This window comes from Sinohyriopsis cumingii, chromosome 15 (assembly GCF_028554795.1).
Source record: "Sinohyriopsis cumingii isolate HCF-2022 chromosome 15, ASM2855479v2, whole genome shotgun sequence".
Taxonomy (NCBI): Eukaryota; Metazoa; Mollusca; class Bivalvia; order Unionida; family Unionidae; genus Sinohyriopsis; species Sinohyriopsis cumingii.
Window position 1 is genome coordinate 92,129,831 of NC_142975.1, and position 19,529 is coordinate 92,149,359.

A 19,529-nucleotide genomic window follows, 5' to 3' on the forward strand; every position below is an offset into this window, starting at 1 on the left:
CATATTTATAGATGGATAGACACCAGTGGACATATTTATAGATGGATATACACCAGAGGACATATTTATAGATGGATAGACACCAGTGGACATATTTATAGATGGATATACATCAGTGGACATATTTATAGATGGATATACATCAGTGACATATTTATAGATGGATAGACACCAGTGGACATATTTATAGATGGATAGACACCAGTGGACATATTTATAGATGGATATACATCAGTGGACATATTTATAGATGGATATACATCACTGACATATTTATAGATGGATAGACACCAGTGGACATATTTATAGATGGATATACATCAGTGGACATATTTATAGATGGATATATATCAGTGACCTATTCATTGATGGATAGATATTAGTGGACATATTTAAAGATGGACATACTTAGTGGACATATCTATAGATAGACATCAGTGGACATATCTATAGATGGATAGACATCAGGGCTTGAAATTGATTCTACCAAGTTAGCATTTTCTTTGACACAATTATGATATCCTAGGAAATTGCTAGAGAAAAAAATAACTAGAATTTCTTTCAAGCGATATTTTGTATTTAAATTTCAACTGAATTAATGTAAATCATTTACACAGAAACCATCAATAAAGCACAATACTTTGGTAGTGTGTTGAAATGTTTGTTTCAAATACAAAATATCCTGATTTTTGCAATCCAAAAATATTAAAACTGCCAAAATGGAGCTCATACAGAAGAAAGTTAATTTCAAACCCAAGACATATGAAAGGACACTACACTAACGCTACAAGAGTCACTAAGCATAACTTTTGGTAAGGTAGGCTATACCAAAATTAATTGCTTTTTTCTAAGGCTAGGTAAATTTGCAAAATGTTTCTATGAAAGTTCTGTGCCAAAACTAATTTTCATGGCTGGGTGTTGTCTGAAATATGACATGGAGAGACACTTGTTTTAAGAGACCACAAGTCATTTATGACTTGTGCATTAACAAGAGGCCAAAGTGTAACCAAAAACTGCTCATCTGGCTGATATTTGTCCAATAGCCAAATACAAGATATATGAATTGGAAGGATGCTTTCTGTAAAAAAAATTTCAATTATGTTGTTCACTTCACTGCCGTTGATGCTTTCTGTCAAAGTTGATCAGATGCTGCCAAAGTTTTTTGTGCTCATGTTGTTTTTCTACTTTTGTAAATGTGGCCACATCTGATGGAAGACTGGCATTACTAATATTAATTTAAAAAGACCTTCAAGCAAGAATACTTTCTGTCAAATTTAGTCCATTCTTTTAAGTGATTTTTGGACAATGGTTTAAATTTTTTTTAAATTTTTAGCAATTTAGGCCATTTCTGAGGCTAGAAGGGTGTTTGCGAAAATTTTAAAGACCTCTATACCACTGTGCTTGTGGTCAGATTTTGTCATATTCTGTTCAGTGGTTTTTGAGAAGAAGCTGTGTGAATATATTTCTATTTTTAGTAGAGGTGGCCATGCTTGATAATGAACCAGCATCATTGGTACAGCCTTGAAAGTCCCTATATGCCAGTATGCATTCTGTGAATATATTTTCTGCATTTTTGCTAACAAACAGTGTTGTCTCTTAAGAATGGTTTTCCTGTATTAGTTCAATATGACGAGCAAGAAAGATCAAGTTGCCAAAAAAATTAATGAAAATTTCTAAATTATATATAATACTAACCTGGCCTCAATGTCAGTGGCAGAAAGAAGCAACTTCTTTGTCATTCTCATGAACTCAGAATGTGAAAGTTTCATTTTCTGAGCTTCAGTTTTGGGCAGATCTATGGAGGATATTCCATCTTTCAGATCCCCAGTACTCATTTCTTGTATAAGGGCCACAATATCGGATGCTGATTTTGATCTGGATTGCCTCACATTGGGTATGAGATAACTGGGCTTGTAATCATCTTCATTGAGTGTATCTAACGCGCATTCCGTTTCAGAATTGTCTTCATTAATATCTACATCTTTATTCTGTGTGTTCGATTCAAGAATAATATCTTCACAAATATCACCCTCAGGACTTAAATGAAGGGAACCAGTCGAACTGACTCCACTAGAACTGTGTATACTCCTTAATGAATCTGAACTCTGAATTCTGCTTCTAATTAAATTATCTTTTTCTGTAGTTTGTTCACCTGTTCCAAAATTCCAAGATAATCTCTTATAAATACTTGTGTCTTTACCCTCTTGTCTTTGAATTTCCTGTACAGCATCAGCTGTGTAATATCTTTTTTCGGTCCGTGAAGTCCGTCTTTGATTGAGTTTTATTCTCAGATTTTCATCCATAATATCTGGTAGCGATTCATCATAATGACTTTGTGAATGCACAGATGGCACTTGTAATCGTTCCTCCCCTGGTTTCAAAATGGAAGGTTCCGAATTTGAATATTGCACAACCTTGTGTTTCTTATTGGGGAGAGAAGGAGAGTAATCTCCCTTTGAATCAGAATTTGATGAGGAATTATCCACAGTGTGTTCTATATCATTCCACGATCTGGACCGATTGAGGTGAGATTCGGACTCTGACCCTTCAAGGGTCATCAGGGCCTCTAGGTTTCCATCTCGGTGAGATTCAAAGCTATCACAATGTGTAAGATGCAGTTGTGGAGGGTTATCTGGAATCACCAAGGGGTGATAACCTATGACTTGTTCCTCTACAATTTCAGTGCCGAGGTACTGTGGTTGATCAAGATTCTGGATTGCTCGTTGCCTGGCCTCGTGATACATAGTCTGGGATAAACAAAAAGCATGTATTTATAACAACTTTCTAAAGATAATATTCTACCAATCAAATGATTTTCTGGATCAAAATGTCCATTATATGATGTTTACAAATTATTTGCCATTATAAGTTTTTGTTGATACGGTTTTTACTTTTGGAAGAAACTGTTCATCATTTTAATTCAAGGATTTTTCAATATCTCAAAAAGCTGTAAGAAATTCCTTTATCTTCAAGCCTGCTGTTTACATAAAAATATAAAAATCACTACATATACCGATATATGCAGACACTACAGTAATTGGCATGTTAAATGACTGCCTAAGTGGGCTAAAGAAATTTCATCTCCTAACAAAATTTAAACTACTACATGTTAAGAAATACAGTAAAACCTGTCTTGAGAGACTACTGCTATGAGAGACCAAATGTTTTGAGAGACCAGAATTTTTGTGCATAGATTTATTGATTATATAGTGTTATGATCTGTTATGAGAGACCACCAGTCTTGAGAGACCATTATTTTTTGGCAGAAGGGGTGGGCTTTCAATACAGGTTCTAATGTAATGCCCAAATTGAAACTGTACACTTTTAATGAAATCAAGAGCATACAGCTTAAAAAAGTGTAGTGAGACTAAACTACATGATACACATGTTTCTACCAAATAATGAAATGGGATCCATGCCCATAACTGCCTTATTAACAGGAGCCATGTCAATGAATGGCATTATAATGAGGGAATACTGTGAATACAACATATCTATGGTATAATTAACACAAAACAATTGAGACTAAACCTACTTACTACCTGTGACATGGAAATCTTAAAGTCTTTATAATCTACAATCTTGTCTTTTATTTGCTTGAGAAAGGGTGTAATATCAATACAAAAAATCCCATCTTGTTGTTGCTTGAGAAAGTGTGTTATCTGTACAAAAAATCCCATTTTGTTGTTGCTTGAAAAAGTGTGTGATCTACACAAAATATTCCATCTTGTTTCTTGAGAAAGTGTTATCTATATAAAACATCCCATTTTGTTGTTGCTTGAGATAGTGTCTATGTTATCTATACAAAATAACCAATCTTCTTGTTGCTTAAGAAAATGTGTTACCTATACAAAATATCTCAGCCTGTTGCTTAAGAAAGTGTTGTCTATACAAAATATCCCATTGTTTTGTTGCTTGAGATCATCTGTGTTATCTATATAAATGATCCCATCTTGTTGTTGCATGAGAAAGTGTGTTATCTATACAAAACACTCCATTTTGTTGAGATAGTGTCTATGTTATCTATGCAAAATAATCCATCTTGTTGTTGCTTGAGAACATCTGTATTATCTAGACAAAAAAAACATTTTGTTGTTGCTTGAGAAAGTGTTATCTATATCAAACATCCCATTTTGTTGTTGCTTGAGATAGTGTCTATGTTATCTATATAAAATATCCCATCTTATTGTTCCTTGAGAATGTTTGTTATCTACATAAACTATCCCATTTTGATGTTGCTTGAGAATGTCTGTTATCTATACAAAATATCCCATCTTATTGTTCCTTGAGAAAGTGTGTTATCTACATAAAATATCCCATGTTGCTGTTGCTTGAGAAAGTTTCTGTTTTATCTTATTGTTGCTTTAGGTGTCTTATCCACACAAATTATCCCATTTTGATGTTGCTTGAGAATGTCTGTTTTCTACATAAACTATCCCATTTTGTTGTTGCTTGAGAATGTCTGTTATCTATATAAACTATCCCATTTTGTTGTTGCTTGAGAATGTTTGTGTTATTAATACAAATTATCCCATTTGGATGTTGCTTGAGAATGTCTGTTTTCTACATAAACTATCCCATTTTGTTGTTGCTTGAGAATGTTTATGTTATTAATACAAATTATCCCATTTTGATGTTGCTTGAGAATGTCTGTTATCTACATAAAAAATACCATTTTGTTGTTGCTTGAGAATGTTTATGTTATTAATACAAATTATCCCATTTTGTTGTTGCTTGAGAATGTCTGTTATCTATATGAACTATCCCATTTTGTTGTTGCTTGAGAATGTTTGTGTTATTAATACAAATTATCCCATCTTGATGTTGCTTGAGAATGTCTGTTATCTACATAAACTATCCCATTTTGTTGTTGCTTGAGAATGTCTGTTATCTACATAAACTATCCCATTTTGATGTTGCTTGAGAATGTTTCTGTTTTATCTTATTGTTGCTTTAGGTGTCTTATCTACACAAAATATCCCATTTTGTTGTTGCTTGAAAATGTCTGTTATCTACACAAATTATCCCATTTTGTTGTTGCTTGAGAATGTTTGTGTTATTAATACAAATTATCCCATTTTGATGTTGCTTGAGAATGTCTGTTATCTACACAAAATATCCCATTTTGTTGTTGCTTGAAAATGTCTGTTATATACACAAATTATCCCATTTTGTTGTTGTTTGAGAATGTCTGTTATCTATATAAACTATCCCATTTTGTTGTTGCTTGAGAATGTTTGTGTTATCTATATAAACTATCCCATTTTGTTGTTGCTTGAAAATGTCTGTGTTATTAATACAAATTATCCCATTTTGATGTTCCTTGAGAGGTGTCTTATAGTAAGGGATTACTGTGCTACCAATATTTGCAGAAAAATATATTGGTTCTAGCCGACAGTAATGAGAAAACCCACTGAAACTACAACTCACTTGTGCTTTCCTGATGTGTTCAGTCCAGACTCGTACAGAAGCCTGATCAGCATGGAAGGTAAAACTAGACACAGGTACATGGTATTCATTTAGGTAGATTAACAAGAAACTACCTGGAAGCAGAAATTAAGGAAATGTCATCTGACACATTTAAGCACAATCAAATTATACGAGATCTAAAGACATTAAAAATGTCCTATTTTGCTCCAAGATTCCAAGTTAAATAAATTGATGGTCCTACTAAGGTTCAATCACTTTGCAGGGCCCTGGATGGTGAAGTGGTCTAAAGTGCTTGCCTTACCAATCACTGTCAACTCACCTCTGTCTGCATGGGTTCCAGTCTCAAAATTGGCCAATGTGTGTGAGAAAGGTTGCCAGTAACTTCCTTTGGGTTGGTAGTTCTTACTGGGATTTTCTTCTACTATCTTTTCAATAGTTTTTACATTAATCTCCACAGATTGGATGCCAACTGACTGCAGGAACAGCCCCAGTATAAGCCAAAACAAAGTTATCTACTACTGAGCTGGAACTATTGAAATGACATTTTCCTGATAGACATCACAGTAATTACCATTGCAAGATTTAAACTCATTACCACCCAAATTTGATTGACATCACAGTAATTACCATTGCAAGATTTAAACTCATTACCACCCAGATTTGATGGACATCACAGTAATTACCATTGCAAGATTTAAACTCATTACCACCCAAATTTGATGGACATCTCAGTAATTACCATTGCAAGATTTAAACTCATTACCACCCAAATTTGATGGACATCTCAGTAATTACCATTGCAAGATTTAAACTCATTACCACCCAAATTTGATGGACATCACAGTAATTACCATTGCAAGATTTAAACCCATTACCTCCCAAATTTGATGGACATCACAGTAATTACCATTGCAAGATTTAAACCCATTACCATCAAAACCTGATGGACATCACATTAATTACCATTACAAGATTTAAACCCATTACCACTCATACCTGATGGACATCACATTAATTACCACTGGAAGATTTAAACCCATTACCATTGAAACCTGATGTACAACACAATTACCAATGGAAGATTTAAACCCATTACCACCCAGACCTGACAGACATCACAGTAATTACTATTGCAAGATTTACACCCATTGTCATCAAAACCTGATGTACAACACATTAACACATTACCACTGGAAGATTTAAACCCATTACCACCAAGACCCGAAGGACATCACAGTAATTACTATTGCAAGATTTAAACCCATTACCACTCAAACCTGATGGACATCACAGTAAGTACTGTTGCAAGATTTAAACCCATAGCCACCCAATTTTGATGGACATCACAGTAATTACCATTGCAAGATTTAAACCCATTACCAGCAAGGCCCGAAGGACATCACAGTAAGTACTATTGCAAGATTTAAACCCATTACCACCCAACTTTGAAGGACATCACAGTAATTTCCAATGCACGATTTAAACCCATTACCACCCAAAACTGATGCATCCAATGTTCAAACCACAAGGCCATACTGCTACATACATTGAGAAAGCAAGCATTCTATTTTAAATTTAGTATTTGAAGAAATCATAAATATCTAAAATGTGAATTCTTTCATTTTTGTGAATTATGTTGTTTTGCAATATCTTACATATTTCTTAAAACTAAAATTCCTGAAAAACCCTCAGATAGGAAGGGACCTAATCAAATTCACCAAAGGCTCTTTGTGTTTGGAATTTTAGCTTATGGTTTGTACCAACCACAATAAAAATGTTACCCAATGAATAATAGTGAATTCATAATCTTTGTAATCTCACCTTTATCTTTAATTTCATGGACAATAACTCTATCCACTCTCATTGGAGGTTTTAGAATCTTGTACTTGTCCATTCTCTTATTGGATTTACAGATCAACAATAAGTCAGTGAACAAAAGGCACTCAACATCCATCTGCAAGAAAATAAATGAGGTACAATACTGCCACATTATAACACTTCTTAACAGTGAATCAGCATGATTAGCACAAATCTGAGAGGCCACTGAATTGAAAGAATGGCAAAAATCTTAAAAATGTAAATTTTTCATGTTTTTGAAAACCGTTATTATATGTAGATTAAAAATCCGTTCCTATGATAATAGTTACTGAATTTGCAGTTAAACTGATCCTTAATCAAGGGAGGTAATCCAGTAGTCAATTTTGTCAAAATCTAAATAGTGTCCAAAAGTAACTACTGCATTACCTCCCTTGATTAATGATACGGTTTGCCAATACGTGTACTGTTATTTCCGAATAAGGCAACCACCCACTAATGTTTGTATACTGATTGCATGGTCATTTAAAGTCAAAATTAAAAATTTTGTTCATTATATGATCTTAAATTGTGATATAAAAAACTGAAAAAATGTACGATGAATGGTACTTTGCATGCATTCCCAATATTTAATGGTACTTTATCTTGGCATTAGTAAGGCTTGGTTGACTTGAGATAACTGATCAATGAGCCTCAGTGATTTTGACCCTTGGTAAGGTGTGTGGTCTTGAACTAAACCTACTGAGCAGAAAGCATTAATTACAAGCAAGACTTGTCATAACCATGACCTCTGACATTTTAGCCACATACTATAGGTTGTTTTAATAAATTTAAAGACTTCTATTTTAGTAATGGTAGCCATATTTGATAATGGATTTTGAAATTCCTTTATGCAGCGTTTTGGTCAGATTGGTTCAATGGTTTTTAAATAGCTGAAAATATTAATTATTGATGGACAGACAATGCAAGGCCACACCAAACTCATCTAGTCTTGTGGCCTAATGACTAAAATTAATATAATGCAAGATTTTTGTATATTTAATTAAATGTATTTTGCTAAAAACAAGACCATTATGAAAGAAAAGATTTTAATCTCTTCTTTAATTTTGCATGAAAAGTCAACTGCAAACAACATATACCTTTATCTGCACAAAGATCTAGCAGATCAGGGTCTATTTTGTTTATTCTACTGACTAGTCCAAACAAATGGCTCAAAACCAGTCTAAATTGTGATGACATCTCCAATAACTTTCTTGTCAATATAACAGACTTACCCGTGATTGATTGTCCTTCATTTTAAGAGCGGACTGCATAATAAGTGATCTGATCTCCTCTGGGTTACAGCCTTGCATAGGTGCCAACAAGTTAAAGTTTCCATTGTATTGCTGAATTATCTGTAAGGATCGCAGAGAATAAATTAATGTACATCATAATTCGTAAAAAGCCCACCACCATTTTTTTAAAATCCATATATTACATTTATTTTAATTATAATGAAATCAAACAGTTTGAAAAATATATTTAACATGTCAATTTACTGTTTGCATAGTTTCCATATATTAGTACATATCAATTTTTGGCATTGAAAAGTTTCTATACAAAGATACACATTAGTTTTTTGGCAATGCAGAGTTCCCATACATTACTACACATCACTTTTTGTATTGCATTGTTTCCATACATTAGTATAAACCACAAAACACTTTTTGGCACTGAAACATTTCCACATACATTAGTACATATCATGTTTTGGCAATGCAGAGTTTCCATACATTATTATATATCATGTTTGGCAATGCATTGTTTCCATGCAAAAGTACACACCACTTTTTGGCAATGCAGAGTTTCCATACATTATTATACACCATGTTTTGGCAATGCATTGTTTCCATGCAAAAGTACACTCTACTTTTTGGCAATGCACAGTTTCCATACATTATTATACACCATGTTTTGGCAATGCATTGTTTCCATGCCAAAGTACACACCACCTTTTGGCAATGCAGAGTTTCCACACATCAATTTTTGACATTATAATATGGTGATGACACCATATGTACCAGAATACAAGTCAGATCAAACTGCACATAATGAAATATGCCATCACATAATACAGGGTCCATATTGTTTGTTAATAGTAAAAATACAGACTCTGATCTGTCATTACATAATGCATGAGCAAATCAGGGTCTATGTTGTTTGTTCTACTGATTATTTCAAACTAAATGCAAGATCCAGATCTGGCAACAAATTCTTTGATGGCAGATCTGGGTCTGTGGAATTTGCAGTTGGACAAGATTTTTAAAGGAATATATGTGGTAGGTATGATTTCCTAAAAGAACTACAGTCTCACATTACAACTATACAAGTGATCTTGATAACATTATACAAGCTCCCCTACCATATATAACATTTTATAAGCTGCCTTACTATATATAACTTTTTTTTTACAAGCTTCCCTACAGTGTATAACATTTGACACAATGCCCTACCAGTATATAACATTTTACAAGCTGCCCTACAGTATATAACATTTTACATGCTGCCCTAAGTGTATATTATTTTACAAGCTGCCTTACAATATATAACAGTTTACAAGCTGCCCTACATTATACAACATTTTACAAGCTGCCCTACAGTATATAATAATTTACAAGCTGCCCTACAGGATATAACAATTTACAAACTGCCCTACAGTATATAACATTTTACAAGCTGTCCTACCATATATAACATTTTACAAGTTGTCCTATAGTATATAACTTTTGATCTTCACAGAAATGTGTAATATAACAGAAATGATCATAATGGAGTAATCTAAGACAAACACTAGAAACAATTTAAGCAAACTCTACAAAAATTATTGCAAATTCTGACCTTGAGGCACTCATCATTGGGCGCATCTACAGCATCGTATGTTTCCACCTTGTCTGCAATAGCCTGAAGTCTTTCCTCTTCATGCTGTTTTCTCAGTGTGGAGTTCACAAAGGATACAAATTTATCCACGCTGGCAATCTGAAATGATATTTTTTCCTTCTTATCAAACCCAATAACTACTGTGAAGTTACTTAATGGTATTTTTTCCTTCTTAAAAAACCCTATAACACCGTGAAGGCCTTACTGGTATTTTTCCTTTTTGTCAAACCATAAAAATCTGTGAAGTTTGAACTTAATGATATTTTTCCTTCTTATCAAACCCTATAACACTGTGAAGTTCCTTAATGGTATTTTGCCTTTTTGTCAAACACTATAATGCTGTGAAGGCCTTAATGGTATGTTTTTTTATTCTTATCATACCATATAACACTGCCAAGGCCTTAATGGTATAATTTTCATCCTTATCACACCTAGCAAGGCTGTGACTGACTTTACTGATCCTGTGTAAAACTTAAGAGTTTCTATATATATCCAAAGGGTTTTCCCAATTTCCCAATTCATTTTCCATATTTCATTTAAACTTTCTTTGAAACAGTCACTTGATTTTCATCCATAAATATTATCTCTTTAAGTAAATGATAGAACAACAAACATAGCACAATCAGCTTTGATATATGGCTGTCTTCTCCCAACAAATAAACCTTCATCACAGAGGTAGTGACATGTCGACTGTGTGGTAAGGGGTGGACTTGGGTACAGTTTCTTCAAAATATCTGTAGGGTTTTAAAAATGACAGGGTGTATAAGGAAAAAGGCTACTAACTAAAATTATCCCTTCCTATGACCTTGATGCAGAGTTTATGGCACAATATAGGAGATACTGTCAAGCCCAGATAAAAGGTATACCCATACATGGATGAAGGTCATTCATTTATATTTACCCTAGACTTGCTGTGACCTTGACTTGAGACAGAGGGCATGACTTCTTTACATCACATATTGTCTAGTCATACTAGGGCAAAGTTTCATGAAAATCTCCACTGCCATTACAAAGTTATGGAGTGAACAAGAAAATGTTAACTCACAGAAGGACAACACCACAACACAATATGCCTGATTTCAGATTGGCCAGTTCAAAAGTAGCCAGAATATGAATGGAAAAGGCAGCATTTTTGCCACATAACAGTTGCCAAGGAAACCCTAACATATCCCATAAATCATATGCTGCTTTGATAATAAAATTATTTCATCAGGGTTGAAGTCGTCTGAGTGGGAAGAGCAAGCAAAGCAAAACACAGCAAAAACTGAAAAATGTAATAGTAGTAGCTATTGTATATAAAAGTACATATATAAATACAGTATAAAATACAGAGTAATAAAAGAAGGAAAACAAAAAGAGTTTAATTAAAGCATTTTCCCAGGGACATTTTATCAGTTATTTCCCTTAGTGTCATGATGTACTAGAGTTGGATACATATATTTAACAGATACACACACAAGGTATGAAATGTGGCAAGGTACATGCCTATTATCTAATTGTCCCATTAACAGTAAACGTACAAGGCAGATGTGACAAGGTACATTTCTATGCACTTTCATTGAACTGTACCATGTACAAGGTAGGAAGTGTGGTTAGGTACATCTCTATGCACTTTCATTGGACTGTACCAAGTACAAGGTAGGAAATGTGGTTAGGTACATTTCTATGCACTTTCAATGAACTGTAAGATATATAAGATAGGAAATGTAGTTAGGTACATCTCTATGCACTTTCACTGGACTAACATGTACAAGGTAGGAAATGTGGTTAGGTACATCTCTATGCACTTTCATTGGATTGTACCATGTATAAGGTAGGAAATGTGGTTAGGTACATCTCTTTGCACTTTCATTGGACTGTACCATGTACAAGGTAGGAAATGTGGTTTGGTACATCTCTATGCACTTTCATTGGACTGTACCATGTACATGGTAGGAAATGTGGTTAGGTACATTTCTATGCACTTTCATTGGACTGTACCAAGTACAAGGTAGGAAATGTTGTTAGGTACATCTCTATGTACTTTCATTGGACTAACATGTACAAGATAGGAAATGTGGTTAGGTACATATTTATGCACTTTCATTGGACTAACATGTACAAGGTAGGAAATGTGGTTAGGTACATCTGTATGCACTTTCATTGGACTAACATGTACAAGGTAGGAAATGTAGTTAGCTTTAATACTTTCAATTCTGCTTTAAGAGTGCTGAAGCCATGATTTTACAGGCACTACAATTCCTTAAAGCCTTTGAGCATATTTAGGTGGAGAAAACAGTGACAAAGCTTTGAACACCGAGGCAGCCAGCATGGACTCACTTGGATGGGTATTGAAGGTACTGAACCATTGACCTTTGGATTACACAGTCTCTACCAAATGAGCTGACACTGAAGATGACTGTAATCTTTGCAAACCAAGTTACATACTTACTGAAGGCATTTGATTGAATAAAATGAGGATGTATTAGTTAAATGACTTTGAAAAATGTAAAGCACAAAATCATAAACTTGTCACTCAGCCACAATCACCATCATAACAAGTATTTTTATCACTGAGATCTGTTAATGAAAGCTTCACAAAAAATGATAGAGTTATGGGGGGGGGGTCTAAATGAAATTTATGACAAAAGTTGAATAATGTTTATCTACTGCAAGCCTAAGCAAGCAAGATTGAAATTATTCAGAGTTTCATAAATCTCATAAAGCACAACTGTAAACTTTATTTATTCAGGTAAAATACTGATTGTATTTTGTGAAACTATAAGTAAAGTGAAACGACAGAAGAGTGTAGTAAAACACATAATAGTGTAGTGAAGCCACACGATAGTGTAATGAAACCACAGAATAGTTAAGTGAAACTAGAGTAGTGCAGTGAAACCAGAGAGTAGTTAGTGAAACCACAAAACAGTGTAATAAAACCACAGAATAGCATAGTTAAACCACAGGATAGTGTTGTGAAACCACAAAATAGTGCAATGAAGCCACAGAATAGTGAAATGAAATGACCATACAATTCATTTGGATACTATCAACATTAGTCATTGATTTACATGATGTCATATGTGACATCACAAGGTTTACTGTATATACTGCATATAGATAAATGTTTCAGTATATCAACATAGACAATGTATATACTGCATGTAGATAAATGTTACAGTATATCAACATAAACAATGTAGTCATATGCTAAATATAACATTTGTACTTTATATTTCACTCGCAGACACTTTTATATACAATTAATGATGTCAAGTTTAGACATGAAAGCCTTAATTACCATTTCTAGCAGATCCTTGCGTTGAATGTCATCATCCGTTTTTCTCAGGATTGCCTGGAGTAATAGGGAATACTTGGTCAACCTCTGCATGGGTTTTACAAGAAGATCACTCAGCTTCAACCTATTGCACTGTTTTTGAGTCTCTGCCCACTGAAATAAAGTATTACGATCGCTGATTTTAAAAAATGGTTTTTGCATCATATTTGACTAATAATTAAGTGCTTGCACATTTCAAAGGCATATGGAAGAATGTGCTCTGTAGTTTTATGTGCTGGTACATTTAGGGTGTTCTTATTGACCTATTCATAGTGTCCACCTGATAGTGGGAAAAATTACACAAAGTCCACCCAAAACAGATTTTAAAAAATCAACAAATTAAACAAATGAGAAAACAACAATCCATATTTCAGTATAGATGAATAATCAATATTGACAGCCAGGAGTCAGTAGTCAGCTTTTCCTTCCTTCCATCACTAAAGATTCAATTTTACATTTTATAAAATATTTTATGTAAGTCATTACTGAGCATCAGTGAAACATCAATCACTTGCTTCAGGATTTAATTTTATAAAAATAGAGCAATGAAAAATAAGTAAAACAAATAAAAACTATAGGTATTGATGAGAAAAGATGCCAAATGGAAGTCTCTTTTGCATATCCACAAACCTGGCACAGAAAATTTCACAAGAACTGGTGTGGTCACCATGACTGTTTGAACAGCCAGTATCTCTCCTTTAGACATGTCCCAAAAGTCCACATAATTATGGAATATACTTGCTTTTAAGTTGAGGAAATAATGTAGACTCTGAACTGCCATCCCATAATGTGCTTGCAGATCCTGATTTCCTGCTATATTATGGGATGGTAGATGAGGATCTAAGTTGTCTGGAGTTGGACTAGACTTATAAACTAGTATAAACAGTAATTCTGTGTTCAGTGGATGATGAATCTATCATGGGATATTTAATGGTGTATTAAAAGATTGCATTTCTTGGCAAACTGGACAACAGTCTAGCTTTCTAAAACAATCCAGCTGGTTTGTTTGTTTATGGCATTTTAAACAAAATAATGGGCATATCAAGTTGTGGAAATACCAAAAAAGTCACACCCAAAATATCACAACTGGCCTGTAGACTAAATATAGCATTCTAATGGGCAACTGTAAGCAGAGTGTGAATCCTACCATAATTGAACCAGTAAAAGATTCCAAAAAGCTTGTCTTCCCTGCAGCACAATGTTCTACATGTAATTTAGCCATGCAGTATTCTATGTCTGACAGTAAAATAATACATGAGAGAAAATGCAAGAAAGAACTGTAAAGATGACAATAAAGAGTGGCCAAGTGGTCTAAAATGCTTTACATTATGGATCACTGCAATCTCATCTCTTTCTGTGTGAGTTCAAGTGTCGGACTCGGACAATACAGATAAGTGAGAAAGTTTGCTTCCTGTCTGTCTGTGGTTCTTTCTGGAGTTTTCCTGGGTTCATCCTCCACCAGTTATATTGTCTGCAATGTATAGTCTGTCTTGTGCTGAAAATGGTGTACTTACACCCTATAACAACAACAACAACAACTGGCTTTTTGAGTGGTCTGAGCATGTGCCATTATACTAAGTGAAAGGCATGTTTTCATGGAAAGCATATACACGTGCCGTAGGCTGTTGTACATTGCAAAACAAGTCCATGCCTAGTCTGCATGACAGTTTGTACATACTAGAACCTGTCTAAAAACAAATGCAAACTGTATGCTTATTTTGGATTTTAAACTTAGCTTTGACAATTTTAGTCATATTGCTACAATATCTGCAGTGTAGCAGTTTATAGTGATGTCTAGCACTAGGGCATCATGCCACAGACATGTAGTATCATGTCCCACCCAGTCACATTATCCTCACACTGAGCTGACCAGTCCCAACATTAACCTCATAATGCTGAGTGCCAAGTGAGGCAGCTGCTAGTATCATTTTTATAAATCTTCCATATGACTCAGCTGGGGTTTGAACCTGTGACTACCTGCTCTGAGGTAGACACTCTAACCACTTAGTCCACCAGAGCAAAGCAAACAGGCAATTAGGACTGGTAGTGTCTGGGTGATTAGACAACAGCTCCAAATTCCTATCATATCCTAGTAAATGCCAAGGTAAAGGTCAGATCCTAAACAGTTAGCCTGAGATCAGTAAATATTGAAAATTTAACGGAATGCAAATGAATGCTGCTATCTTTGCGGGTAGGATCATGGAATCCAGATTATCAGATCAATAACTGAGGATTAAATTTATTTCAAGACCTTGCTAGTAATCTGAAATACCTCTTCATAAAAAAAAGATAAACACATGCCCAAACAGCCAACACAACAATGATAACAGCAGATTCAAGTGGAATGTGTTGAAGGCACACTAACTAGGAACTTTTTGCGCTTGATATACACATAAACAAGAATAAAGCCATTAATCAATGCATCCATTAGAAACAAACAAAAAGCACTAATTAATACATTTTAAGATCTGAAATATTCATATATCAAGTTTTTCAATATTCACTTATCAATGTGCAATTCTGCCCTGCAGGCCATGTTGGGATATTGTCATTTGATGTCATGTTGTTCTGTATAATATCATACTAAACTGTTGCAAGAGAAAAGGAAGTTTACCTCTAGTTTATTGTAGGTGATATGAAGGAAAGTGTTAAAATACCTAAAAAGAACTGTAGAGAATAAAATCTCACAAGCTATATAGTATACCAAGATATCGGTATGCCTAAAATCAATATCACTGGTTACTATTTATATTTTATTTTAATTCTCATTAACATTTTACTTCATATTTCATAATTAATGCCTACATAAGGAAGAAATTGTTCAATAAAATCCATTCTTTTCTTGTTTACATCTTGTTGCAGGCAGTACTGAGCTTTATAAACTTCCCCCACAATTCTTCATGAGAGATGATTGTGGAAGTGTCTCATGTATGCTTTTTTAAATTTCATGTCTTTCCAAACTTGGTCATATCACGGGATCTGGTAGTTCAGAACTGTTTTTGCATAGTGACATTTTATAACATGGCAGGTATTGTAAACTGAATGGCATAATGTAAAGGTCACAGATATACAAAGTTGGGTGAACTGGACTATCATAGTTTTACCTGTGTAAAGACAAAAGTTTCATGAACCAGTCCATCATATTTAGATAAATACTGGGTGAACCAGTTCATCATATTACTTGTGTAAGGATAAAATTGGGCGAACTAGTCTAGCATATTTACCTGTTTGAGATAAAGCTGGGTCAACTGGTCTAATCATGCTGCATGCATAATGATAATGTAGAGTGAACCAGTCGAACATATAAATGTAAAGATAAAGATGGGTGGACTAGTCTATCATATTTATGTAAAGTACAGCATGAACCCAAATGTATAAAGTGTACATCCAACAGAACTATGTGTGAAATGGTGGATCAGAGTCTATCCTGTTTGCTCAGATTTACAAGTACAGATCAAATTTACAAGTACAGATCAGATTTACAAGTACAGATCCAGATCAGATTCACAGGTACAGATCAAATTTACAAGTACAGATCAGATTCACAAGTACAGATCAAATTTACAAGTACAGATCAGATTTACAAGTACAGATACAGATCAGATTCACAAGTACAGATCAAATTTACAAGTACAGATAAGATTTTCAAGTACAGATCAGATTTACAAGTACAGATAAGATTTACAAGTGTCACATCAAATTTACAAGTACACATCAGATTTACAAGTACAGATCAGATTCATCACCACACACGTTTTAAAGTCTGTAACTGATGTTGACACCTTCACTGTCAAAGTTGTGGTTTTGCAAAATAATCAATGTTTACAATGATACTTAAATTCAGAGATTGGGAGAAGGGTTATTTTGTTCTTTGAGTATTTAACTTCTTGGGTTATAGCAACCAAGAAAATTATGAATGGTCAGATAACGGAAGCTAGTTTTATAACAATATTAAACAACAGTACATTTATACCAGGCTCAAAATTGACACTGATTATGCAAAAAGGTTTTAAGTTTTGTGAGGATGGAGTCATACCCTGAATGTTCAGCAAAGTGTATAAAGAAACATGTTCACATTACTAGCTTATCTTCTTTTATCTTTTTAGATTCTAGTTCACAGATTATGATTTGGGAAAAAAATTAATTGTTACTGTAAAGTCATAGAAATCAAAGTGAAATCGTGACTTGGGAAAAAGCCACTTCTTGCAAAATAGTGCTTTTTCAATGAGTGCCCTCAATTTCCCCCACTACCAACCTGTGATAGTAGATATGGCCAACAATTAAAAAGGTGTTGGCGCTTCTCATTGTTTGATCCTTTATGTAATGACGAAATTCTTATTCTGTCATACACAAACAAATTCCGTACATAATGTATCTCCGTATGAAATGTAAAACTTACGATGACAAACATCTTAAAGAGGTCATTCTCACTGTACTGGACCTTCATGTATTCCTGACAGGACTTCTGGTAAGCGCAGTAGTTGATATATGGGTGGAATAACTCTGGAAACTATTTAAAAAAATTACATTAAAATAATGCACTAATATTCCATAACAAATACCAGATGCTGATGTTTAAATGATGACAAATTTTACTTGCATTAATTTCATTTGTCCAGAAAAGTGAGATATCCTTTCTACAAGGGTCTTCTTATTAAATTTCCACATGTATCAATTTTGTTTTAGCTCCTGTGTTTTTCCATATGTTGTGCCATGAGGTTAAACATTAGCAGGTCACACACATTTAAAAAAGAATTAAAACCAAGGAGTAAATTTTGTTAAAATGATTATCAGGAAAAATTCTTATACAGTAAATCCTCTTCAAATGATAATTCCCCATAGAGTGGATTCTGTTTTTGATGATATCAGTGAAATGTCCCCGTACAATTAATTATCTTTACAACTCTTAAATTCTGTTTACATTAAGAATACAATCCAATTTTCATCAAAATCAGATCAGTATGGTCCTCACAGTGGCAACAAGCACAAGAAAAATGAATGCAAGATGATTTCATTAATATGTGTGGATCTTACGCATTACTGAATCCATCCAAAATCTTATTGATATAAACTTATATTGTAAGTTTGATTAAAATTAGATCAGACATATGGCTTCCAAACAGTAACAAACTTGGCCAATCAGATACAGGATCAACTCTTTTGTATAATGTATCTTGCTTTTTTTAGAACATATCTGACATATTACTGATATAAGTATACATATTCCAACTTTTATTGAAATCAGATCAGTAGCACAGTCTTCAGAATGGTAACAAGGTCAAGATGACCTAACTAATATGCATGTATTTGACTCATTACTGAACTCATCTGAGATTCTAATGATGTAAGCATACATCCAAAGTTTGATCCAAATTGGATCTGTGGTAACAAGGTTAGTAATCAGCGCAATATTTTATTAATATATACAGAGCTAACTTTGCTGATTAGTAAGCCTTCATGAGATTTTTGATGATATTCCAAGTTTGATTGAAATGTGTGTGTGTGTATTTGTGTGTGAGAGAGAGAGAGAGAGAGAGAGAGAGAGAGAGAGAGAGAGAGAGAGAGAAATTTGGAATTTTAATGTAGCTTTAACAATTTTCCAGACTTATCAGTGATCCTTGTAATGATATGTGCTGAGTAATCCAATTATGAATTCTTACAAAATGGCTGACATTTACAATACAAGCTTCTAACTGATCACCTTGTTACTGTAATTAGTTCAAAGCCAAAAGCTGGATATTTATTGAGGTGTTCTAAGAAATAAAGGGGAAAAAAGTTGGTTTGTTTGTTGTTAACAAAAGAATCAGGTGACCTTTGGCAGAGATGAAATATAAAGGACAGACTAACCAAACTGTGATTTCAGCACCAACACTTGCATACCTTGATTTTTATTCTTGTTTAATTGGTATTGCACTTTTCAAGGTGTTTCAAGAGGATTATATATGGGGACCTCTAATCTTTTCGACTGAGTGTGTTGCATAATTCCAAAATGTGCACTAAATGCATAAAAATACCAGCTAAATGTGAATATAAATGTGAGCTCATCAATGCT

The 19,529-nt window shown here is 33.9% G+C and overlaps 1 protein-coding gene across 5 annotated transcripts in view; it reads right to left on the reverse strand.

The window, feature by feature from the left end:
• The window catches only part of LOC149782311 (pleckstrin homology domain-containing family G member 5-like), a 416,669-nt gene that overhangs the window by 7,521 nt on the left and 389,619 nt on the right, over positions 1 to 19,529 (reverse strand). For all 5 annotated transcript variants that reach the window (XM_089933695.1, XM_089933694.1, XM_089933693.1 and 2 more), the window contains 7 exons: positions 17,877 to 17,987; positions 13,442 to 13,591; positions 10,123 to 10,260; positions 8,520 to 8,639; positions 7,252 to 7,384; positions 5,431 to 5,543; positions 1,696 to 2,747 (listed from right to left, as the gene is read on the reverse strand). In XM_089933695.1, the coding sequence (XP_089789821.1) occupies positions 1,696 to 2,747; positions 5,431 to 5,543; positions 7,252 to 7,384; positions 8,520 to 8,639; positions 10,123 to 10,260; positions 13,442 to 13,591; positions 17,877 to 17,987 (1,817 nt within the window). The remainder of the gene's footprint in view (positions 1 to 1,695; positions 2,748 to 5,430; positions 5,544 to 7,251; positions 7,385 to 8,519; positions 8,640 to 10,122; positions 10,261 to 13,441; positions 13,592 to 17,876; positions 17,988 to 19,529) is intronic.